The 26,429-nt window shown below is 45.4% G+C and overlaps 1 protein-coding gene across 3 annotated transcripts in view; it reads right to left on the bottom strand.

Annotated features, from left to right (window-relative positions):
* Positions 1-26,202, bottom strand: part of CDC42SE1 (CDC42 small effector 1) — a 32,706-nt gene extending 6,504 nt beyond the window's left edge. Inside the window, exons 1-2 of one of the 3 annotated variants that reach the window (XM_083167815.1) lie at positions 25,945-26,202; positions 8,278-8,526 (exon numbers count right to left, since the gene is read on the bottom strand). In XM_083167815.1, the coding sequence (XP_083023941.1) occupies positions 8,278-8,331 (54 nt within the window). In that variant the 5' untranslated portion in view covers positions 8,332-8,526; positions 25,945-26,202. Of the gene's footprint in view, positions 1-8,277; positions 8,527-25,924 lie in introns of all 3 variants that reach the window. The other 2 variants (XM_083167814.1, XM_083167813.1) reach the window with 2 other exon arrangements.
* Positions 26,203-26,429: the final 227 nt, after the last annotated feature.

The raw sequence follows: 26,429 nt of genomic DNA, 5'->3' as shown, positions 1-26,429 counted from the left end.
GGATCGGTAACAGTGCATGTTTTCTATAGTTCCTAATGGTACTCCAGATGTAAATTTGAAGGAAAGAGAAGACTGTCTTGTGTGTGGCGCACTCGGAGAGAAGAGAAAATTGATTAAACGTAAAAATTAACTTTTAATGTTTCAATTCTTAAAATGGCGACATATAAAACACAACATACATGGGTAATAAAGGGGGTAAGAATAAAAATGGAAAAAACTCAAGGTTTAATCCTACTTAGTGGACCCCTTAGTCCCTTAAATCTTGTAATAGGTGGGAGTAAGGCACACTTAATACCTGTTCTAGTATATAGATTGACTCACTGTGGAGTAGGTATATTGTGCACTGAATACTCCTACAATATATATTTGTAATAGGTCCCCTTGTGACAGGATCTCATATGTTTTTATTCTTATGCGTCTCACCAAGAAATCTCCTGGTGTGTGCCCTGAGTGTTAACATTTACATTCATGTGTTTTTGCATTTATTTCTGCAACCATGTGCTGAGATGTAAATGGCTTAGTGTGTACACAAACATACAAATAAATTGATGCTAGGTATGTTTGGCGATGTGCCCCTGTATATATGACACACTAAGTAGTTCCTACATGTAAATAAGGAGGCTTCTTATGAGGTAGAGCAAGCCTGGTCCACCTGTGGGTAAAGGTGGTATATGTAGTTCATAGGCTTAGGAGCCGGGACCAGTAGCGAAACATTTCACCAGATACCACCAAGGCAATGTAAAAGGCCTGAAAGTGTATGGTATGACCAAAGTGGAAATGGGGATAAGGAGGGGAGATTGGGACAGAGAACTCCTCAAACAGGAGACGCGATTGATATTTCTCATGAATACCATGTCTCCAAACGGTTTGAACGAAGAGAACAACTACTCAGTGTATCTGTGAGATATATAAAGGTTATATAAGCCATATAAAATAACCATCCAACCTCGTCTCAAAATTCTGCCCTCCATATCCCACAACATATCTCTGATATCTGCCTTCACGGGATTACTGCTTCATCAATTCAGAGGACCGTGATACGAGCATTAACCTCCAGCATCCCAATATATTTTCCTCCTTGTCCCACCACAAAAAACGGGAATACCGCTTCAAGAACACAGAGGACCCATATTCGATACGGGCATCAATTCCCTACAGATTAATCATCACACCTCTTGGTAAACTCACTAGACAAATATAAGATTATTGTCACTATTTCATGTTAACAGAACACCATTGTCATTTTAAAACCCCATATCAAATATTCTCCCCCTAACCCCAGTTTGTCACGAGTGATTATCTTTGCTGTTTTATTTGCCTTTTCTCACCTTGTTTTCTCCCCATTTTATAATTCATATTATTACTCCATATTTTTTCAATTTTATATTCATAACTCACATTCTTATCTACACTCACCTTCTAATCAAATTTACCAAAATCCTTATTATTTTATATTTATCCAATTATTTATTAAATAAATTTATGCATATTTTATATGTATTATTATTCACATATAGCTCACCAGACACTCCACCACTATCCCTTCGTGTATATCACGCGTACCACAGCATATGACAAAACTGATCTTCAGCTCTGTCACAACACACTACACTATAATAATCCACTGCACTGGCAGAATATCATCACAATAATCTTCCTTAGCATCACATTTCACGGGAAAATCCCGGACCCCCCTTTTTATTATTTCTCACATAGCACTACTGTATACCTATACATGAAAGAAATTTGTATGGCACCTCTGAACCATTGCAAGGGACCTGAAAATGAAGCATGAGTACGATTACACAAACGCATACTCGAATCCCATTGCCCAAGTTGTACTATATAATAATCGGTCATCCCTATATCTCCTGCTAATCAAGTCAGCTAGTGAATGACAACTAATACAGTAATCTCTTCTTTTTCTCTTTATTTAATTTGCGTATTACCGCAAATAACGGTACTCATAAACTATCTCTGTCACTTAGAATAACAGAACATGAAGGAGTACCTTGATACAATAATTTAGTGCTAAGTGCTATTAGCAACGCAATGCACAATCAATGAGAATGTTATTTTCCAAGATTATTATCAACAGAGACACTCCCACACCTGAACTCATGAATATTCATGAGCAGGCAGGTACTTAAAGGACTTCCGGGCACATACCTGGTTGGTCCTGATGAAGCTGCACGGCGATACGCGCGTCGACCCACACACCTAGTGTGTAAAAATCCCCCCTATCCCTTCCCCTTGTGATAGCAAATGTATTTTGATCTGTGATATGCGCAAATAAGCGGTGACCAGAGTGACAGTGTCAAGCGGGAGACGGGCTCCAAGCTCCTTGCTGCACGGCAGCCAGCTACACGCTGATAAAGGAAGCCGGCACACTCACTCTCCGTACTACCCAGTAGCGTCCGCACGGATCAGAGGGGAACGCTGGCAGGGAAGGTCGCGGTGTGACGACTTCACTGCAGCGTTTCTCCCTCCTGACTTTGCTACTATGCGTATGCACCAATCTTCCTGGATATTAATCCCTACATGAGTATTAACAAGCTTGAAAAGTTCATTTCCACTATAAATAAAAATATTTGCATTCATACTATATCTGTGTATCAGCATTTCCACTGATGTGGTTACATGTACCGACAATTTGATAGAATTGCTACATTTTGAAGTTTTTTGTATATACCTATGAATAAATTGATGAATTGCCAATTCAGCACACACCAAGCGATCTGAGTTGGTAACGCAATATTCAATCACTGTCCTCGGGACAAGATCCAAAGCGGCCCAGATTACAACTGGTTAATAAGGTTATAGACATATATATAACCCATCACTGCCTTCCATAGGGGTGAAATACCATCATAAATACTTACCCATACATGGTTTGCCATTTCACAAATTGAACTATTAAGGCAACCGCACCTATGAATTTTCAAACGGACACACACCAGGCAATTCTAGCCTAAAACACGCCGGATACGGCGCGGTGTACGTACCAATTGAGTGGCGAGGGACAATACGCATAAATCAAGGTTCTCCAACCTATAAGCAATATATGGTATTTGATCTACATTGCTATCTGTCTTACCTTACCGTACAAGATACGAGTACCGCACCGAGTCATATTGCTATATACTTACCTCCAGATCGCTTGCAATCGGCCGATTGAGTTATCACTCAGGCAATTTCAGTTGTGATATCAGAGTGAATACACACCAGGCAATCTCAACTTCCGATACGTTGAGTACGATATCATAGGGACATTGACTTATGGTAGCGGGTGACAGTATGCACTGATCCCGGCTCCTAAGCCTATGAACTACATATACCACCTTTACCCACAGGTGGACCAGGCTTGCTCTACCTCATAAGAAGCCTCCTTATTTACATGTAGGAACTACTTAGTGTGTCATATATACAGGGGCACATCGCCAAACATACCTAGCATCAATTTATTTGTATGTTTGTGTACACACTAAGCCATTTACATCTCAGCACATGGTTGCAGAAATAAATGCAAAAACACATGAATGTAAATGTTAACACTCAGGGCACACACCAGGAGATTTCTTGGTGAGACGCATAAGAATAAAAACATATGAGATCCTGTCACAAGGGGACCTATTACAAATATATATTGTAGGAGTATTCAGTGCACAATATACCTACTCCACAGTGAGTCAATCTATATACTAGAACAGGTATTAAGTGTGCCTTACTCCCACCTATTACAAGATTTAAGGGACTAAGGGGTCCACTAAGTAGGATTAAACCTTGAGTTTTTTCCATTTTTATTCTTACCCCCTTTATTACCCATGTATGTTGTGTTTTATATGTCGCCATTTTAAGAATTGAAACATTAAAAGTTAATTTTTACGTTTAATCAATTTTCTCTTCTCTCCGAGTGCGCCACACACAAGACAGTCTTCTCTTTCCTTCAAATTTGTGTCCAATTCCTGTCTCAGTGGCAGCACACCCCATCATTAATTGATTGTATATCTAATAAAGGGGTTCATAACACATAGAACCATTTTTACCTGTGCGATTGGAAAAAAGCTCTCCTCGTGTACTCCAGATGTATATTAACCAACGACCACAGCTGATGCCAATTATTTCCCTTGCGGCACAGACCCACGGGAAGCGCCTTTCCTACATTAACTGTGAGGACCCCCCACTCAATGACTACCAGAGCAGAGACTGTAGTAGTCATTTAGAAGGTGAAGTATTTTACATTAAGATTCCGGCTTACTCATTCATGTGAGGGGACATTATTACATGTGGCACATTTGTATGTTTTAAAGGTTCTCTGAGATACACAGGAATACAGAGAGATAACATGACAGGTTTCCTGTATACTTCTCCCCGGCACAGGGTGAGGCGCAGAGCTGCCTCTTATCTCCTAGTGGCCAGCAGCCAGCGCTGATACAGCCAGGAAACAATAAAGGCACATTTTTATCTGGAAGCCAAAAAGATGAAACCCAGATGCGTCTTTTCAGCCGATTTCAGCGTGTTAGTATTTAATACAGCCGGATAAGAGGGCCTGTGAGTTCTGCAGGTCATGAATGGTTCCTCTTTTCACCCCGACATGAGGTTGCAGAACACAGTTTTTCTGTCCTGTCTGCCACGTCTGATGCTATAATTTGCAAATTAATATACCGTATATACTCGAGTATAAGTCGACCCGAATATAAGCCGAGGCACCTAATTTTACAACAAAAAACTGGGAAAACGTATTGACTCAAGTGGGGACCCTCACTCGAGTATAAGCCGAGGGGGGGGGGGCCTTTTCAGCATAAAAAATGTTCTGAAAAAGTAGGCTTATACTCGAGTATATATGGTAGATTTACTTCAGATATTAATTAATATGATGCTTATATTACACTCACTATGCCCACCTCCTCCATGGTGCGTGGACGAGGAGTTGGACATAATCTGATTTTGACTCAGGCATCCTTTGGCGCAGAAGATAATATTGCTCCAGTGCGTATGATGCATGCCCACCAACTTAGATATGCCAGTTCAGTGAGTGGCATGCAAGGGAGGTCAGACCTGCTGGCATTGGGAACAGTGGCGAGAGCGGGTTACAAGTGCTGGCTCTATGAGCAGCAGACAGGGGAGGCCAGATTTGCCTAGTACTGGGAGTAAGGGGCACCCGCTAACAGAGGGCTCCACCCATCAGCAATGGGTGATAAATAAACACAAAGTGCCTTTCCCATTCCACCTCTGCTGCTGTGTGCTTTCATAATCCGCTATCAATCACAGATTCCGCCGTGTTGCCTGCAGTCCGATCCAGCGCCTAAAATCCTCCCAGGCTGCTGTATTCAGCTGGATTATCCGGGGGAAGGTGGGGTCGCCTCTTCTCTTCTGCCGGCGGTATCAGGTTAGAACATCTGGGGCTTGCAGCTGCATCTCTGTGCTACCAAGTTTCTTGCATTGAAGCCCAGCAGATATTAAGCAGATCCGCAGCTGGGCCTGTAACCTGGCAGGACCCTGAGAGAACCAGCTGTTTGTGCTTAAACTCCTACTCTGTCACTTTGCTGATAGGGGAGGCTTCTGGGTAGCTGGCATTGCTGTGCAACTACCTCAGGCGGAAGGATACATGTTGTTCATTTACGGGAAAATAGGCAACGGCAACCAATAGATTTGTTATAGGTTTGCTGGTAAGAAGTTCCTGAGGTAATTATATCAGCGGTCTGATAGTAGGAGTTACAGTACTTGTGTTGTAGTATTACCCCACCCTTTCCTCTCTGGATGTAAACTTCAAACCCCCTCGCTGCGAAGACAATGATTGCAGAGGCTTCCTCTGAGCTGGCGGATATGGGCTGTGGTTGCTGAGGGTGCACAGGTGCAAGGGACAGAGTAGAACATACACAGAGGACGGGTCAATAAAAGGCCTACATGCCGCCTGTTAGCACCTGTAGGGTATGGACAACCTCAACTGCATCGCCAATACTAGCCAGGGTATTAGTGCTATTAGGGTAGGAGCGACAGGGTCTTGCAGCACTGGACAATATGGAGGACATGATAATACATAACCAGGCATACCTACGCAGATGCCAATTTCTGGATTGCTAAACTTCGCATGTGAAATTGCCGTCCTCTGGTGCCATCATAAAGTCCTCGGCAACTCTGTATAGCACCAATGTAATAATGACTCACTTCCTGAGGGAGTCTATGGTCACGCAGACTGGCCGCAGTAGTAGCAACACTGGCGCCAAGTTTCTATGCATACATGTCATGGAAGATACAGGCCTCGTAACAGCTGCGATACTCTCTGTTACCTCCCACACGGACCGTTAGATGGGGTTATGGGCTCGGAACGTTAGATAAGGTTATGGGCTCGGAACGTTAGATAAGGTTATGGGCTCGGAACGTTACAGAAGGTTATGAGCCTAGAACGTTAGATAAGGTTATGGGCTCGGAACGTTAGATAAGGTTATGGGCTCGGAACGTTAGGTGGGGTTATGAGCTTGGAACGTTAGATAAGGTTATGGGCTCGGAACGTTAGATAAGGTTATGGGCTCGGAACGTTAGATAAGGTTATGGGCTCGGAACGTTAGATAAGGTTATGGGCTCGGAACGTTAGATAAGGTTATGGGCTCGGAACGTTAGATAAGGTTATGGGCTCGGAACGTTAGATAAGGTTATGGGCTCGGAACGTTAGATAAGGTTATGGGCTCGGAACGTTAGATAAGGTTATGGGCTCGGAACGTTAGATAAGGTTATGGGCTCGGAACGTTAGATAAGGTTATGGGCTCGGAACGTTAGATAAGGTTATGGGCTCGGAACGTTAGATAAGGTTATGGGCTTGGAACGTTACAGAAGGTTATGGGCTCGGAACGTTACAGAAGGTTATGAGCCTAGAACGTTAGATAAGGTTAGGGGCTCGGAACGTTAGATAAGGTTATGGGCTCGGAACGTTAGATAAGGTTATGAGCCTAGAACGTTAGATAAGGTTATGGGCTCGGAACGTTAGATAAGGTTATGAGCCTAGAACGTTAGATAAGGTTATGGGCTCGGAACGTTAGATAAGGTTATGAGCCTAGAACGTTAGATAAGGTTATGGGCTCGGAACGTTAGATAAGGTTATGAGCCTAGAACGTTAGATAAGGTTATAGGCTCGGAACGTTAGATAAGGTTATGGGCTCGGAACGTTAGATAAGGTTATGGGCTCGGAACGTTAGGTGGGGTTATGAGCTTGGAATGTTAGATGGGGTTATGGGCTCGGAACGTTACAGAAAGTTATGGGCTCGGAACGTTAGATAAGGTTATGGGCTCGGAACGTTAGATAAGGTTATGGGCTCGGAACGTTAGATAAGGTTATGGGCTCGGAACGTTAGATAAGGTTATGGGCTCGGAACGTTAGATAAGGTTATGGGCTCGGAACGTTAGATAAGGTTATGGGCTCGGAACGTTAGATAAGGTTATGGGCTCGGAACGTTAGATAAGGTTATGGGCTCGGAACGTTAGATAAGGTTATGGGCTCGGAACGTTAGATAAGGTTATGGGCTCGGAACGTTAGATAAGGTTATGGGCTCGGAACGTTAGATAAGGTTATGGGCTCGGAACGTTAGATAAGGTTATGGGCTCGGAATGTTAGATAAGGTTATGGGCTTGGAACGTTACAGAAGGTTATGGGCTCGGAACGTTACAGAAGGTTATGAGCCTAGAACGTTAGATAAGGTTAGGGGCTCGGAACGTTAGATAAGGTTATGGGCTCGGAACGTTAGATAAGGTTATGAGCCTAGAACGTTAGATAAGGTTATGGGCTCGGAACGTTAGATAAGGTTATGAGCCTAGAACGTTAGATAAGGTTATGGGCTCGGAACGTTAGATAAGGTTATGAGCCTAGAACGTTAGATAAGGTTATGGGCTCGGAACGTTAGATAAGGTTATGAGCCTAGAACGTTAGATAAGGTTATGGGCTCGAAACGTTAGATAAGGTTATGAGCCTAGAACGTTAGATAAGGTTATGGGCTCGGAACGTTAGATAAGGTTATGAGCCTAGAACGTTAGATAAGGTTATGGGCTCGGAATGTTAGATGGGGTTATGGGCTCGGAATGTTAGATGGGGTTATGGGCTCAGAATGTTAGATGGGGTTATGGGCTCGGAATGTTAGATGGGGTTATGGGCTCGGAATGTTATATAAGGTATATATATAGGGCTCTGGACTTGGAACACAGACACACTTTCTAAATGACCACTCAGTTGATGGATCTGTTGCAGCTTTCGCTGTGAGACATTTAATATGATGTGATATTACTCACCGGCTGTGGCTTTTCTACAACACAGCAGCCCAGCTTGTGCCAGAAGTCACTCATATTTCCAGAGACTTCCAGTTTGGTCAGAGTCCTGCCTGGCCAGCGGCGTGCGGTTCCCTGTAGTCCGGTTGTACAGTCCGCTGAGGAAGATGTCAGCGCCTACCCTTGGTCACTCCATGAGGTGGCAATTTACAAGCGGCAGCTCTTGAATGGCGTATGTCTGATGTTGTGCCCTGGCGCTTTGCCTGTATGTTCCTGCGATGTAAGAAAGATAAAAAAGGGTTAAACAGGTCTCTGCAATTCGCTTTTGTTTTGTAACACGGCTATGCTCCGGTGACAATCATGCTGCAACACGCCGCGGATAGCAAATTCCATAAATCGCATATTGCAAGTAAATATTTCAGATCATTAACAAAACGTGGTGACCTCAGGACTCGGTGACGACGCAGATTTATCAGAAGAGGGTTTTTGTGTGTTTTTAGCTTTTCTTTTTGTTACACTCATGGAGATTAACGCTACTAAGGTAAAAACCTGTTACATTCGGGCTGGTCGGATTCCAGGGTCCGTCTCTCACCAGATTGTGTACGTCGCCTTCCCCCCTGAAGAAACTTTACCTCAGGAAATTAGAGAATGGCCGTGTGAGGAGAAAGGCGGCAGGTCTGCAATGTAGCTTATTAAGGTACAGGAAACGACAAGGCCGCAGAAAGCCTCTGCTTCACCCAGCCTTGCTGCTGTTGTTATTACAAGATGGAAATAGAAAGATTTCAGGTTCCCCATTGTGCTCGTAGACAAAACCTGGGTGCACGTGGCACAGAAAAGGCACTAACACCAATACACAAGGAAGGTGATACCGCTGTGTAAAACTGCGAGGGAGTCCGTGTTGGCCACTGTGCAACGATTTGTTTTTCTTCTATGTCTGGGTTACTCCGATATGGGAGACTTTTAGTTAATTCAATCATGAGGCAAATTACTTGTAAAAACACCGGGCGACTTTACAAGATCTATTGACTTAAGTTAAAAAGAAAAAAAACCTTTGATGAACATTTTCTGCGCCATCATGGGGGAGATGTAATAAAGGCCTTGTAGCGATGGAGGAAGCCTTAGCTTAGAGAGGTTATGCTATGAATTACCCCTCTGGCAATCTCTGCTCCTCTATGGCTCGTTGTCCAATTGCTGATGAATCGCGTTTCGCCTCCCAGACAGCCCTAATGTGTATCGAGGAGATTTGGGAAAAACCGCAAGGTGTTATTTTTTCAATTTAAGGTGGATGCGCAAACGTTCCAGCAACAGTGCTGGTAGGGGGCACCGGGAATGTCAGTACTCCTAACGCTGCCCTCAGATGGTGATGTGTGTTACTTGGCGAGCGATGACCAGATACAATTTTGATAATTGGTAATAACCAGTATAACGTATGGGCGACACATTATTAGGAAAAAACATTTGCATACGGGTGTACATGCGAAAAATTCTTCGATGGTCCCCGACCATCGAATGATTTTTTTGCAGGCTTGCCGATAAATGTCAATCTGAGCTGACTTTTATCTGGCACGGAGATGGCCGAACAAGGGCTGGGCGCTGACGTCCTGTGACGCAGATGTCAGCATGCGCAGAGCTGCACCATCGGTCCCCGGCGACGAATTCTATAATGTAAAGACTGCCCCCATATTTCTCAGGGCCCCTGCGCTACCATTGAGTGCTAGTGCATGTCTTAGGAGATGAGTCATCTGGCATTTATTAAATTGCGGCAAGCTCCTAGGCCCAGCTTCTGCCACCATAAGGGGCACCTTTAGTGACAGTCTCAATAACGACTTAGGTGACAGGGCTGTCATAGCTCAGGTGTACTGCGCCTCACTGGAGACAATAATAAAGAAAGTCTATTGGAGGTTTTGTCCCGTCCAGGTTAAGCTTGTGTTTTGCCATTTAAATATATAACTACCCCTAAAGTCACGTGTTCTTTAACAGAACATTTCCCTGGTCGTGTCCCCTTTAAGGCTTATCACAAGCAGTACAAGTGCTTAGTGCTGCAGAAAATACAATCTGTAAATTAATGGAGAGCCAGCTCGGATAGGATCCTGCCAGAGCTGGTGCCAGGAGAACATGCACAGCTCTGGATGGGAGTGACGTGTGTACAGCAGCTTACCTGCACAGGTGTAGTGTTCAGGAGAACTTCCTGCGTGTGCAGCTGCACCTCCTGTGCCGTACACTGCACCCGCTGCCCGCCCGTGTGACGGGCAAGGCTAGGGTGCTCAGAGACGTGCTCGTTCTCAGCCTTGGGTCAATGTGACTTTTACCACTGGCTTGGCTCCTTATTAATCTGGCATTTTTAAATGTCCAGTGATCACCAACGAGGCTTGTCAGCGAGTACACGCTTACACGGTCACATCAGGCCGTGCCCTGGATATTATGTAATGTCACACAGCCAGAGTCCCCTCCTCGCTTGTACAGCCACTCAAGTCTATCATCTTCTTATGTACTATAAAGCAAATCACAAGGCAGCCCCAATGTCTAATTCATGTGCGTCACGCCTGGCCAAACCGTCGTCACACATTCCCACATGTCTAAGGAAGCGATCAGGATGGAACTTATTTCTAATAGTTATAACTGGCACAGGAGGAGCGGAGGGGTATTTTCTTACAGCACAGCAGACTTCTCTGGAAGGGCTGATTACAGAGAACACAGAGTTTAACATGTTCAGTCCTGTAATAGATCATCCTCGGTAAGTGCATATGCGACAAGCGACGGGGTGTGGGGACTAATGATGTCTCCAGGGCCGGCGCAGGATGCCGCTGATGACGCTGCGACAGTGCGTGTACATTATATGATATTTCGATTTTCTGACCCATCAGAATCAGCAAAATGTAAAGAAATATCATCTAATATGTATTAAGTCTTGAGGCAGCTATTGAAGGATTCCAGAGAGAGTGGACACCTCTCAGACAGTGATAAACAGCCAGCCAATCAGCTCCTGCCTGCCATGTCATAGACTGTGTTTAAAAAATGTCAGGCAGGAGCTGATTGGCTGGCTGTTTATCACTCTCTATTTCATCACTTTTGAAGCTTAGAGAATCTGGACCTGTGTGAGGAAGTGAGTTCCAGAGAGAAGAAAGACTAAAAGCTAGACACCCAAATGAAGGGTCTCTGGATCGCATATAGACAATGGCAAGGTCAATAAGTCGACATCACTGTCAACGTGCTCATGAGGTCACCACAAACAACAGGCTATGGTTGACGCATGACACGGTCGACATGATTTTTGGAGGGATTTTTTTTAATTTAATCTTTCATACTCGATATCGGAACGATAAAGTGTGCTGAGGTAAAAAAAAAAAAACACGTGAGGGGATGTGGAACACTAATTAGGGGTCTACTTGCTCAGGTGTCGACAACGTCACAGAAAAACGCGAAGAACTCCTGTCAAATTTTTCACGTATTAACTTTTCCACGTCCACCTTTCGTGCGTTCCGACCTTTGTGCATGTGGCCAGTGTCGGGAGTAGAGAATGGGTGTTATGAGGCAGGAACGGGGTTGGTTAGGTAAGAACTATAGAGGGCCCTATTCGGTCCAGTGGCCCCCCCTCGGTGCTGCATTGTATCCTTCGTCATCAATGTGGGAAAGCTGATAAGCTACACAGTAACAGAGGCCCTTATTCTGGTTCACTTACAAAGAAAAATTCCTGCTCAAATGGACAAAAACTTGTGCACTGCAGGTGGGGCAGATGTAACAGGTGCAGATAGAATTAGATCTGGGTGAGTTATTTTGTTTCTGTGCAGGGTAAATACTGACTGCTTTATTGTTACACTGCAATATAGATCTCACTTTGAAGTAAAACCCACCCAAATCTAACTCTCTCTGCACATGTTACATCTGCCCCACCTGCAATGCACATGGTTTTGTCCGTTTGAGAAGGAATTTGCCTTTGCGAGCGATTTGCCTTTGCGAGCGAACCAGAATAAGGGCCAGAGTGCAGTGTGGCCCTGGCAGCAATTAGTGCGCTGCCTGGGCTGTGTGTGTGTGTGTGGAACGGGTAGGGGGGGGGGGGAGATGTGTGTGTGTTGGGAGGGGGGTAGCCCATGCCTCAGTTCTGCCAACAATAACAATTAGTGGTGGGATGCATCCACGTTCTGCGTCTTCTATAAGCCACGGAGAGGCGCGCCACAAGATGCCTCATTTTCAGCGATGAGCAAATGTTGTTTTGATCAAAAACATGACCTGATTTTCCGTTTGGAAGGCATCCTGCCCGTTTCCTTAGAAGTAGGACCCAAGCGGGAACATACTGGTGTACACAATTGTGTCTTTTGTGCATTCATGTTTGTTGAACAGCAGCCACGGTTCCCCGGACTGCTCTGCAATGCACAGGCGACAATAGCCTCGTTTCACAGCAAGGCCAAAAGGACCTCTTCAAAGTCACATGGAGAGGACCAGGAAATAGGTGGGGGCGTCCGAGAACCCTTATCGCCCTCTGCAGTCAGATGATCCGAATTAAGAGGAGTTCGTCTTGTAGGGAGAACCACTAATAGTTCCCCCAATTTATTGTGTCGTGCGGACATTGGGGGTTATTCTGATTCACTCGGAAAGGCACAATCACTCTCTAATGGACAAAACCATGTGCACTGCAGGTGGGGCTGATGCAACATGTGCAGAGAGAGTTAGATTGGGGTGGGGGTGTACTTCAAACTGATATCTATATTGCAGTGTACAAATCAAGCAGCCAGTATTTATTCTGCACAGAAACAATAAAACACCCAAAATCTAACTCTCTCTGCACATGTTACATCAGCCCCACCTGCAGTGCATATGGTTTTGTCCTTTAGAGAGTGATTGTGCCTTTCTGAGTGAATCAGAATAACCACCATAATCCAACATGGCCTGTAGGTGCACTGGACGTGTAATGCACTTTTATTTCACCCAGGTCAATATTCATTATTTTATTTTATTATCCGTTTCTTATATAGTGCACACATATTCCGCAGCGCTGTACAGAGAATATTTGAACATTCACATCAGTCCCTGCCCCAGTGGAGCTTACAATCTATATTCCCTACCACATGTACAGGCACACACAGACATTCTAGGGTTAATTTTGTTGGAAGCCAATTAGCCTACCAGTATATTTTTGGTTTGTGGGAGGAAACTGGAGTACCCGGAGGAAACCCACGCAAGCTAACCAATGCTAACCATTACACCGTCTATATAAGCATAAGAGGAACTTTGCAACAGGAACAAACTGGCCTAGGAAACCCGGAGACTAACCTTGTGCAGCAGGACAAGCATAAAATATACTGACATATTGATATATAAGGAAAGTCCAGCACTGGGATATTTGCGGGGACAGCTCATAGTCTGCAATGGTCAGCACTGGGATATCTGCGGGGACGGCTCATAGTCTGGAATGGTCAGCACTGGGATATCTGCTAGGATGACTCTCAGTCTGGAATGGTCAGAACTGGGATACCTGTGGGATGACTCAAAGTCTAGAATGGTCAGCACTGGGATATCTGCGGGGACAGCTCATAGTCTAGAATGGTCAGAACTGGAATATCTGCGGGGACAGCTCATAGTCTAGAATGGTCAGCACTGGGATATCTGTGGGATGACTCATAGTCTAGAATGGTCAACATTGGGATATCTGCGGGGACGGCTCATAGTCTAGAATGGTTAGCACTGGGATATCTGCGGGGACAGCTCATAGTCTGGAATGGTCAGCCCTGGGATATCTGCGGGGACAGCTCATAGTCTAGAATGGTCAGAACTGGGATATCTGCGGGGACGGCTCATAGTCTGGAATGGTCAGCCCTGGGATATCTGCGGGGACGGCTCATAGCCTGGAATGGTCAGCACTGGGATATCTGCGGGGACGGCTCATAGTCTAGAATGGTCGGAACTGGGAGCTGTGGGATTACTCATAGTCTAGAATGGTCAGCACTGGGATATCTGCGGGGACAGCGCATAGTCTGGAATGGTCAGCCCTGGGATATCTGCGGGGACGGCTCATAACCTGGAATGGTCAGCACTGGGATATCTGCGGGGATGGCTCATAGCCTGGAATGGTCAGCACTGGGATATCTGTGGAACGGCTCATAGTCTAGAATGGTCAGCACTGGGATATCTGTGGGACGGCTCATAGTCTGGAATGGTCAGCACTGGGATACCTGCGGGGATGACTCATAGTCTAGAATGGTCAGCACTGGGATATCTGCGGGGACGGCTCATAGTCTAGAATGGTCAGCACTGGGATATCTGCGGGGATGGCTCATAGTCTGGAATGGTCAGCACTGGGATATCTGCGGGGACAGCTCATAGTCTAGAATGGTCAGCACTGGGATATCTGCGGGGACGGCTCATAGTCTAGAATGGTCAGAACTGGGATATCTGCTGGGACGGCTCATAGTCTAGAATGGTCAGCACTGGGATATCTGCTGGGACGGCTCATAGTCTAGAATGGTCAGCACTGGGATATCTGCTGGGACGGCTCATAGTCTAGAATGGTCAGCACTGGGATATCTGTGGGACGGCTCATAGTCTAGAATGGTCAGCACTGGGATATTTGCGGGGACGGTTTATAGTCTAGAATGGTCAGAACTGGGATATCTGCTGGGACAGCTCATAGTCTGGAATGGTCAGCACTGGGATATCTGTGGGACGACTCATAGTCTAGAATGGTCAGCACTGGGATATCTGCGGGGACGGCTCATAGTCTAGAATGGTCAGCACTGGGATATCTGCGGGGACGGCTCATAGCCTGGAATGGTCAGCACTGGGATATCTGCGGGGTCGGCTCATAGTCTAGAATGGTCAGCACTGGGATATCTGTGGGACGACTCATAGCCTGGAATTGTCAGCACTGGGATATCTGCGGGGACGGCTCATAGTCTAGAATGGTCAGCACTGGGATATCTGCGGGGACGGCTCATAGTCTGTAATGGTCAGAACTGGGATATCTGCTGGGACGGCTCATAGTCTAGAATGGTCAGCACTGGGATATCTGTGGGACGACTCATAGCCTGGAATGGTCAGCACTGGGATATCTGCGGGGACGGCTCATAGTCTAGAATGGTCAGCACTGGGATATCTGCGGGGACGGCTCATAGTCTGTAATGGTCAGAACTGGGATATCTGCTGGGACGGCTCATAGTCTAGAATGGTCAGCACTGGGATATCTGCGGGGACGGCTCATAGTCTGTAATGGTCAGCACTGGGATACCTGTGGAATGACTCATAGTCTGCAATGGTCAGCACTGGGATATCTGCAGGGACGGCTCATAGTCTGTAATGGTCAGCACTGGGATATCTGTGGGATGACTCAGTCTAGAATGGTCAGCACTGGGATATCTGTGGGATGACTCATAGTCTGGAATGGTCAGCACTGGGATATCTGTGGGACGGCTCATAGTCTGGAATGGTCAGCACTGGGATATGTGTGGGATGACTCAGTCTGGAATGGTCAGTACTGGAACAGCCATTCCCCTTACTGCAGAGATAATTAGAGGCAGGGTAAACAATGACTGGGAGAACAGCTGATAGTCTGGTATGGTCAGCACTGGTATACCTGGGAATGGCTCAGAGTTCATTTGTGCTTCATTAATGATCCTTTGAGATCTGTTAATGATCCAGAGCATGAAAGCCCATTGCACATGGAAACAGGTCCGCACAGCTTATAGTACGTCTGTTTCCCATCAGGTTACATATAATGAACTATGTGACCTGATGGTAAAATGGTTCCAAAGCAACACACATAACCTTATTGCAGTGGCTAGGTAACAGACCAGACGTGTGCAAGAGATGTAGCACGCTGGACTCATGCAATATAGGGTGAATGTAACAACCAGTCCCAGCATTCTGGTCAGGTGACTACTGCTCCATCAGATCCAGATGCAAGCGATCAGGAAACCATGGTAGAACTGGGTACAGGCACATCTCCTCTCTTCATTGGTTGTATGTCCCCAGGTGGTCCCACAATGTCACCAACAGGCATAGTTAGTTAGCAATGGTGTAGATTCTGAGTATGGTCTTAATGATTTGGCATGTTAGATGCAAGTCTTATCACCTAGTGCCCCAAGGTCTTAGAGTCCTCACAGGGGGGCAAACCGGGGCCACAGAATACAGCAAATATTTCCGCTCTTCAGAAACATGGTGTCTTCAGGAACCGGGTAATTCCTCAGTCCTGGCTACCGCGCAGAAACGCTATAAGCATAGATTTCATGAACTAAAACCTACGAGTTGTATTCACCACTGGGAGAGAGGACATCCCTTTATAAACAAAATTTGTCTGGAAAACCCAAATGAAAAAAAAAAAAAAGAGCGACAATGAAGAATGTGCTAAATATACGCGTAACCCTTTCCTGACCGCCGGTGATGGTTCCTTATCACGCTCTGGCAGACTGTGCTGTGGTTATAAGCAGTGGCCTGCCGCTGGTGCCCATTGCAGTATGGGATGTCCGCGTGTCCCCGCATCATATGACAAGGGATGAGCACCTTTTTAAGAACTAGCTTTTATACAGGGCAAGATCAAATATGCAGAAGAGTAAAGGAGTAGACAGAGATAGAAGTTGCCCATAGCAACCATATAAGCTGATTGGTTGCTATGGGCATCTCTTCCACTCTATAAAAGCTTTGATATATCGCCCTATAATCTACAGACATGTGACGTTCATCATTAAACACTACAACCCGAATCACAAGAACCTTGCCGCTCTATTACAGCGGAAGGCCCTCACTTGGAACTGGGCTTACACCATTTTGTTTTGTGCAAAATACACATGGCTCTACATGTAGTGGTGCCCTGAGCATGTGTATCCGTAGCTAGAACTTGGTGTATCGACACTTGAGCCTGAACGGGGGGGGTCAAAAAGTGATATCAATGGATTTTCCATCCCTGGACAGACCTTCCACATAATTACTTAGATGTTGCCTGCTGTACACAATATAATTGCTTTTACTCAAATGAAGATGTGTGGGCTTGTCACAATGGGTTCCCGGTCCGGTTGCAACGTCCCATACGAGCGTACATAACACTTCTCTCTGTGCTAGGCCACCTTAACCACTTATAGCCTCTGCAACACTATGTTCATAATTTACGTCACTAAAGGATTTGTTGCACTCAGGATAATAATAATAAGGCAGCTCAGTTTCTGTACATAATAATAATATGAAAATGACCTTGAAATAACAAAGTAGCATGGAGACGCCAACAGCTCGGCACGGGAAACAGGAACAAATAGTGATAGTATCTCAGATTGTATGAGAATAATCTGACATACTACATAGATATCCTTTATCTCTGCAATGATGTATGTGTGAGAAGCTGTAAAAGACGCTGACTGGGCCGAGGCCTCGGGAACCCGCGGAAGGCGGGACAAAGACGAGGTGTCACAGGGTTTCTTTGAAGCCGTGATAAGTGCCACGAGATTCACACCAGAAAGTGGAGGAAAATAAATTGTACATGGCCTCATGACACAGATGGGCCTGGCAGAGCCCAGGCCCAAATGAAAAGAGGTCCTGTTGCCCATAGCAACCAGATTGTGTCTATCGCTCATCTCCTGATATACTCTGTGCTGCTGGGGAATCTGGTCCTCCCACTATATAATTCTCTACTTCTACATGTTATTGCTCCCTAGGGATGACCATCGATAGTTGCCAAACTGCAATGGCTAACGAGCGATGGTCTTGATATGGATGCAGAGAGAAGCAATGGTTCTCGGTCATTGACAGCTGATTGGAACCAAATATCCCCCACCCCAGCAAGCAGCCTGCTGAGTCCTGCTCCCCTTTTTTAAGTGAGTTGAAGGCGGTGGCCATCAAGTGGTGCAAACCATCGATGATTCAACTGAAATATTTGATGTGTCATGAATGGTTGTCGTTAATGTTAATCATCGATTGTAACCATCGTTGGACAGACCACCGATGGCCATCCCTACTGCTCCTATTGCATGCAGCCCCGTCCTCACTAATGCAACACTCATCTCCTGATATACTCTGTGCTGCTGCATGCATTCTCTTCGAGAGCTCGCCAGTGCTCTTTTCATGATGGTGCTATCGTTTTTATCTCTTATAATTAGTACTGCAAATTGTGATCGAATCTGTGAAACTTCTCGATGTGAATACCAGCACCGTTTTCTTCACAGAATGAAAGCACTCGACAATACAATCACAGGTGTGGGCAGGTCACTGCCTCCCTTAAGATCGGTGCATGCTGAAATACTATGTGCTGCTGTGTGCAATCTCGTGAAGAGAAATAAAAATACAGTACCACGACCAGACTACGTATCCCAACATGCTATGCCACAGTTTCAATGCGTCTTTAATAGAACATAAGTGGCAGAGAATGCTGGGATGTGTAGTTCCACAGCAGCTGGCGGGGCACATGTTGAATACCCAATGCACCTTAACCCTTTATGGTTTATGCTTCAGGTGATGGCTATAAAAGGGATTTACTGAGGAAAAAGGCACCAATGTGTCCTTATTTCCAGAGCAAGAGCCTGTTTCTGACTCAAACCACAGTTGTTTTGTGGAGCATGGCGCGGCCTATTTCTTCATACCGCTTCCTGCATGTCAGGCTGAGTGTTCCTGACTCGCTCACAGAGATGCCGGGCCTGTGACTCAATCATCTTATGGGCTTCATTTTGTACGACCAGGCCCGCCTTCCATCTGACACAAAATTAATATCAGATGTCACCGAATAAAATCCTTGCAAACCAACTGCCTGAAATCAGCACTCAAGCGCTGTGATCACGAGTCATTACTGTCAGCTGCCGACACATTCAACTCAAAAAGCGTGAGGTAAAAGTTGTGCATGGATCCCGCAGCACCTTATACTAAGCGGCATATTAGTACATAGATCATTCTGGAGAATAAAAAAATTACCTGTTATGAGAGACTTCTGAACTGTTCTGTGCATTTGTTCTTAAGACACAATTACTTAGATATTCTTTAACGCAAATTTTGCCTGGAATCTACATTCTACCCACGTGGCGGATGGGCATGTGACTACAATGCAGAGCCCCGTTTACATTTATGACCCACCAGGGCCACCTAGACTGAAGATCCAGACATTACAGGCCCAACTGGGGCAAATTTATCCTGACAGAGATATACCGAATGCTAATTTAGAGGAGTGTCACAGTTTTCACTACAAGATCTATAAACGTAAAATCTTCCACAATCAAGGGTATATTTACTCAAATGTAAAAACTATAAAAAGGTGATATTGGCCATAGCAACATCATATTTTCATTTTTAGAAGCTTAAGTAAAATTACCCCTGAGTCTGCTTTCCGCGCACACGCTATACAGAAACCCACCAACCATTGGCCTCCACCTGCCTCCAAAGCATGACGATGGCCCACGCCTGAAGGCCGTGAAAAGCGCCTCTGTAAGCTCATGTAATACGGCGTGAGTCATGATGAACGCGAGGTCTTCCTGCCCGGACCTGTCTCCATGCTCCTCACCCTGAAGCACCAGCATTGCATGTAGGAACAGAGACCCGCTGTACACACAGAACTGGAACACTCGCGCTCCCCTTCACCCATTACCAGGACAAAACATGGGATTTTTCCACCTGTAGTCTGTGATTTTAAATGTAGCTTCATGTCCTTTAAATAAATGCTACAAAAAATAAAATAAAATAAAAAAGGTAATATTGTACTCTGTCTTATTGGAATTGCTGTGAATGGAGGGATGTGGTTCGTTTTATCGAATGACATTAGGTCGAATGTCATTTGGTCGACCCCACTAGGTCGAATGTGTAAAAAGGTCGACATGGGTTTATGTCGAACTTCCGACTATGTCGACTGCCATTAGGTCGACTGGGGTTAGGTCGAATTGCTCTTTTTGGGTTTTTTTTGGCCTAAATGTCAACAGTGTCGACATGGACACTGTTGACATAGTGAATCGGACCCTCGCATCGCTCGCTATGCTTCGGGCACGGTGGCTCGCCACAGCTTTAATAACCTCCTCCACGCCCTAGTGGATGGTAGGGCATGAACCACCGCCTGTCGGCACATGTCGGCACCAAAAAAAAAACCAAAGAGAGCAATTCGACCTAACCCCAGTCGACATAGTCGGAAGTTCGACATAAACCCATGTCGACCTTTTTACACATTCGACCTAGTGGGGTCGACCAAATGACATTCGACCTAATGTCATTCGATAAAACGACCGTATCCCGAATGGAGATCCATTGGGTCTCTATAAAAGCCATGCGCAGAAGTTAGATCTCACTTGGGGCCTTATGCAGCCCACACACGCGCCGATGCCGGCGGTGCGATGCTGTACGATGGGGTGCGCGCTCCCGCGGCACCTCATCGTACAGTACAAAAAGTATGTGCTGCACATACTTTTTGTACTAGCTTTTTCTAGCACAGCATCGCATCGCATGCACATCGTATGCACAAGGCATACGATGCGATGCTGTGTGTGCTAGTTAAGCCCACAACGCACGCTGGAATCGGTGCGTGTGTGGGCTGCATTATTTTGGTTCATTTTTTTCTGACAAAATCCTTCTTAGATGGGCAAAACCATGTGCACTGCAGGTGGGGCAGGTGTTACTTGTGCAGAGAGAATTAGATTTGGGTGGGGTTTTACTTCAAAGTGAGATCTATATTGCACTGTAAAAATAAAGCAGTCAGTATTCACCCTGCACAGAAACAAAATAACTCACCCAAATCTAATTCTCTCTGCACATGTTACATCTGCCCCCCCTGCAGTGCACATGGTTTTGTCCATCTAAGAAGGATTTTGTCAGAAAGAATGAACCAAAATAAGGCCCTTGGTGACCTCTCACATTAATAATTCCATTTTTTTTTTTTATCAAAATAGCTGAAGTACTAATTAATACCCCTTTCACATTGCACAAATAATCTGAGTCGATCTGGGTCACTGTGTGGTGTGAAAGGGCCTTTTTTGCTAAATCCCAGGTCCAAAACAAGGACAATCCAACCCGGGATAAAAGAAGGGTTAATCCCAGTTCACACTTTAGAGAGGCAGCGACAGCTCCAAGCGCTGCCTCTACCCCCCTTGCCTACTAGTAAAGATGATGCCATATTGTTTTCTCTTTATTTTTTCTATATATTTAGTGATACTTGCTGATCGGGGATGCCATTTTATGAACCTCCTTTCCTACTGTGGTATGTGCAGCCACAAGCATGGTACCCTGTGCTAATTTGATATAGAGGAGTCACTATGGACTGCTTTAGTCCCTACTTGTACTGTATATCAACAAGAAAAATCTGATGGTGCATTTACAGATAATGCAACACATTTCTGCCTGGAGAACAGGCAGCCATCTTGAATTCCACGAAGCTGCCCACTCCATGGACTATCCTGCCTAAATCTGTAAATTTGTGAGTATTATACATGCCACTTAATAATTACTAATGCATTGGGTATTATTAGTGGTTAAGTACTGTTTACTAATACTGGCAATGCCGCCGATGGCTGTCTCAGACTCTGTACAAATCCAAGCGGCTGCAGAATTGGGGTATATCGGAAGTACTGTACCACTGCATACCAAGACGCAGGCGCAATTGGATTAATTTGCGTCCACCTCTGAACCAGAGGCTTAACTTGCAATACTTGCATGTTATTTTGTATTACTAGATATTATTACATGTGCCAGCGGTTGTGTCTGCCAGAAAGGGGGAACACTGGCGTGCAAAACACTTGAATTCCCCCTCATAGAGGTGAGGATAAGCATCACCCTTTATTTAATAAGATTATAAATTGTACATTAGTAGTCATATTTCCATTGGTGACTTATAATTGGACATTACTGACATGTCTGACCTATTTTTGGGTATGCTATAGGAGTTGCGGATGACCAGCCCACCCAAATCTAGCGTGTTGACCAGCACATCACAACACCTGAGGTGTATCTGCCTACAGAACACAGGCATATTATTTCTCATACAATTATTGTGAAGAGGTTATTATAATGCACATGTTGCCCTAGGTTGTAAAGATTTGTCTCTATTTTTCTCAATATTGAGCAACACAATTATTTTACTGCAGGCCAAGCACAATTCCAATCATCTACACCAGGCATGTCCAACGTTGGCCCTCCAGATGTTTTGAAACTACACATCCCAGCATGCTTTGCAATAGTTTTAGCATTCTCTAATAGCAAAACTGTGTCAAAGCATGCTGGGATGTGTAGTTTCACAACATCTGGAGGGCCAACGTTGGACATGCCTGATCTACACACTAATTAGCAAATGTTATTTTAACTAAATATTATATAGTCATTTATCAGATTAAATAAACTGGTATTACATTCTGCAACTATGATTTTGGTTGTAGTGCTCCAAAGTCTGCCAAGATAGCACAGCGAGTAAAGATGAGGGAGATGAACTAAGCCTTGGAAGTGATAAAATGGAGAGAGATAAAGTACCAGCCAATCAGCTCCTTACCGTTTGAAATAAATGACAGTTAGGGGCTGATACTCATAGTAGTCCGAATTCAGCCCAGTCATCGATGGTCAAGGCCTAGTACATCTGCCCCAAAGGCACTGATGTAGCACATATATTTAATTCTGTACTCGAGTAGAATTCAAATGCACAGGCCTCTACATTATACCCAGCCGGTTACAACACCAGGGTGTGTGTAATGCAGGGGAGAGGCGTGGGGGGGGGGGGGACTCGGGAGGAATAAAAGCTATTGCACATAGCTTCCTGTCATTTCAACAAAACAAGTTGGGTTATGTGAGAAGCGTGAAGGCTGCGTATACTGTTCTGCAAGGACATAATAGAGGCGGTTCATCTCTTAAATATTATACAAGAAAAAGGAGCCGTTTACGAGGCTTCAGTCAGTGCAGGAAGCTGCATTTTGTGCCTGTAATGGTGAAGCGCCAGCTTTTCTCCCAGCATGCACTGCGCTTATCGTCCACCACAATGAAGCAATACAGTTAATGAGCATTAACAACACCAAAAGTACTTTCAAAATGAACAAGTTTGGCATGATTCCATAATGCTGTGTTGAAATTTGGTGTAAAGCCATGGAGACTATTATGATTGCAGCTGCTATTTTGGTTGCTATAGGTTACCACACATTTCAGCATCATAGAACACCCGTCTCCGGCTTACAGTATAAATTGAATTTTTTTCGATTTTGTTTCAAACAGACAAAGCCCCAATTCTGCTGGTTTGACAGTTAGATGACGTCAGCAGACGATCTGCGGCTCTGTAGGACTTTTGTGCGGTCACAGCTGAGACAGAGGATGTCAGGAGGCGTAGAACAGGGGGCGGAGGAGCTGCGGAAGCTGTCCTCACTTCATACACATGTTGGGGAGAGTGTACAAATAACACTAATTTCACACCCGGCTCTGTGTACTTTTGCCGGGATAAGTGAAACACAACCCCCAGGAATATTTGTGGAGGACAGTAAACGCTTGTGTTTCCCTCAATGCCAGCTCTATCCTGGGCTCTCCCTGTGTCCCGGTTCCCAGGAGAGTTCCCCTTTTCACTGTGCAGTCACTATTTTGCATCACGGAAGCTCGTGAGGAACATAATTTAATGGGACAAGTTTGGACAGTTTCACTTTATTTGGGATCTAAAGGGAAGGAAGGGGAGGACTGTAGGTTCCATTTAACGAGTAGCTGTCTTGATTTGAGGGTATTTTTGCCCCAATTCTGGAACAGTTGTCATATGTACCCCACTAACCGGAGCGGCCTGTACCTACCGCTGGTGTAGTGGTGTTTGAAAGTGTGAGGAAGATTGGAGGTGGCATGGCCAAATATTATGTAATTATAGTCGCTTTTAGCACAATATTACCTTCAACCTGCACCCTGTGCCAACTTCCGTGCTCCTGGGGTACAGAAGTATGAGACTGTATGTCTTATATACTTGTCACATCTATAATTTCGATATTGTTTCTAGGCCAGTCATGTCCAAACTGTGGCCCTCCAGCTGTTGTGAAACTACACATCCCAGCATGCCTTGCCATAGTTTTAGCATTTCCTAATAGCAAAACTATTTAATTAGTACCATAATCGATTTGATTTACCCACCTGTACTGAATAATGGATATCTGGATGTATCCTGGATTGGACTGTTAGGGTGTCTTGACGACCGAGCTGAGACGCACTGGACCAGGTGCTGTAGTCCAGGCATGTCCAACCTGCGGCACTCCAGCTGTTGTGAAACTACACATTCAAGCATGCCTTGCCATAGTTTTAGCATGCCCTAATATCAAAACTGTGGCAAGGCCTTCTGGGATATGTAGTTTCACAACAGCCGGAGGGCCGCAGGTTAGACATGCCTGCTGTAGGCACTAACATTTCACTTTCTCTAGACTGCGGGACACAGCACCTGAAACCAGAGCCTCACCGCACAGTGCTACCTGAATTTGATACCCTGCCAGAAAGCCAACTTGTGTCTCCTCCCTCCTTCTGCGTACCTTTTACTTTTCCTCAGCTGTACCTATTACTCCGGACTGGTACATCCAGCCCTATGGAGTACGGTACTTCACAGCCTCCCAACGATTGCACGGCACCGGCATAACCACGACTGCCTCCTAGTTCCGCCGTTCTGGTTCCTACATCCTATTTCGCTGTTGCATTACCATTTTACGATTCTTATTCTCAGATTGTACTTATCATTTATCTAGCACATTCTAGAACAGGCCAGGCCAACGTGTGGCTCTTCAGCTGGTGTAAAACTACACGTCCCAGCATGCCTTGCTACAGCCTTAGCACTCCCTAATAGCAAACCTGTGGCAGGGCATGCTGAGACGTGTAGTTTCACAGCAGCCAAAGGCTGGCCAGGCCTGTTCTAGAAGATCAAAGCCAGATGTTATTGGCAATGTCTCCAATTCTATAAACCCGCACTTTAGTAAATATACCCTGAAAATCTGTCAAGATTAGCAGCCAATCAGCCCCCATTGCATACAGGGCCACAACTGCCCACAACAGGGCCACAACTGCACACACACACACAGACCCGCAGAACCCGTCATATGTGGAACCTCCAGAATAGTGTCATGGAAATGAGGGTGCTGGTTTGTGGGTATAATATGATCCCCCTCGTCTGGAATTATTAGCCACAGTCACATGTACGTTCCTATGTATTACAGTTAGTGGATCTCAGACATGTAGCGCACAATGTGTCCGCAAACACCGCAACCAAATGTAGAACGTGAAGCAGCGCAGCGGTCCCCCGTGGGATTTAAACCCCATTACATAGTCAGTGGTATATCCATATATCCATAAAATATTCCATTGCACTTTGTAACTCCATCTAGAGTTCTAGTAATCCATACAGTACTGCTGTAGTGCTGACATAGGGTGTAGCGCTGTACAAAGAAGCAGAAGCCACAAGTAGATGTCAGGCGCTGCCGAGCCCTTGTGGCGCCATATAAAAATAAACAATACTAATACTATGTGCCTGAGGTCTGAGCGTTATAAACTCCTCTGTAGATTATATAGGTCACAGTCTGGCATGTGGGAGGATGTGATGCACTGAGGACATCTGCATTATGAGCAGAGGGGGTCTGGTGGGTTCCTAGACCCAATCCATCTGGTCACAGCAATGTCCCATACCCTCAGAAGTCACCGATCCAGCTTAAGAACCCCCCACAATGCTGTCCTGTGACCCCACAGTTACATAATCTCACTTCTTTCTTCTTTTTTTCAGCAGCTAAAGTTTCTCAGCGCTGCAAAAACGCACCTTAATCGCACGACTCTTACCTGCTGACGCAGAGAGCCCCCTCCAGTCGCTGCTGCTCCGCTCTGGCCGCTGCCGCTGGGGTAAAGTTGCAGTTGAGTTCAGCTCCCCAGCGAGGTGTGGTTCCTGTGAGAATAAGGAAATGCTCTGCAATCCTCTGTTTGTTCAGGGCAGGAGAAGGTTGCACAGCACTCAGTGTGGACAAAGCAGACGGTGCAGAGCAGCCTGGAGTGTTCTGCATGCAGGCAAAGCCTCTCACTGCTGGGAATCTGGAGGAGGGGGCTCCTACAGAGAGGGGAGACTGTCACTGCTAATTGCACATGTCATACAATGGCTCATTACAGGGACTCACTCAGGGAATCACACACTCAGTGTTTCATTTATAATGCTTCCATTTTATTTTTGTACAATAAAGACACAGCAAATATGGGGTGGCCTGCTACTACCTTATGTAATGCGAGCATCCTCCTGTCTATTCTGATTATCTGCGCTGTCTTCACGTGGGAGG

The sequence above is a fragment of the Crinia signifera genome, chromosome 12 (genome assembly GCF_055691185.1).
Source record: "Crinia signifera chromosome 12, ASM5569118v1, whole genome shotgun sequence".
Taxonomy (NCBI): Eukaryota; Metazoa; Chordata; class Amphibia; order Anura; family Myobatrachidae; genus Crinia; species Crinia signifera.
This window is presented reverse-complemented; position numbering and strand designations above follow the sequence as displayed.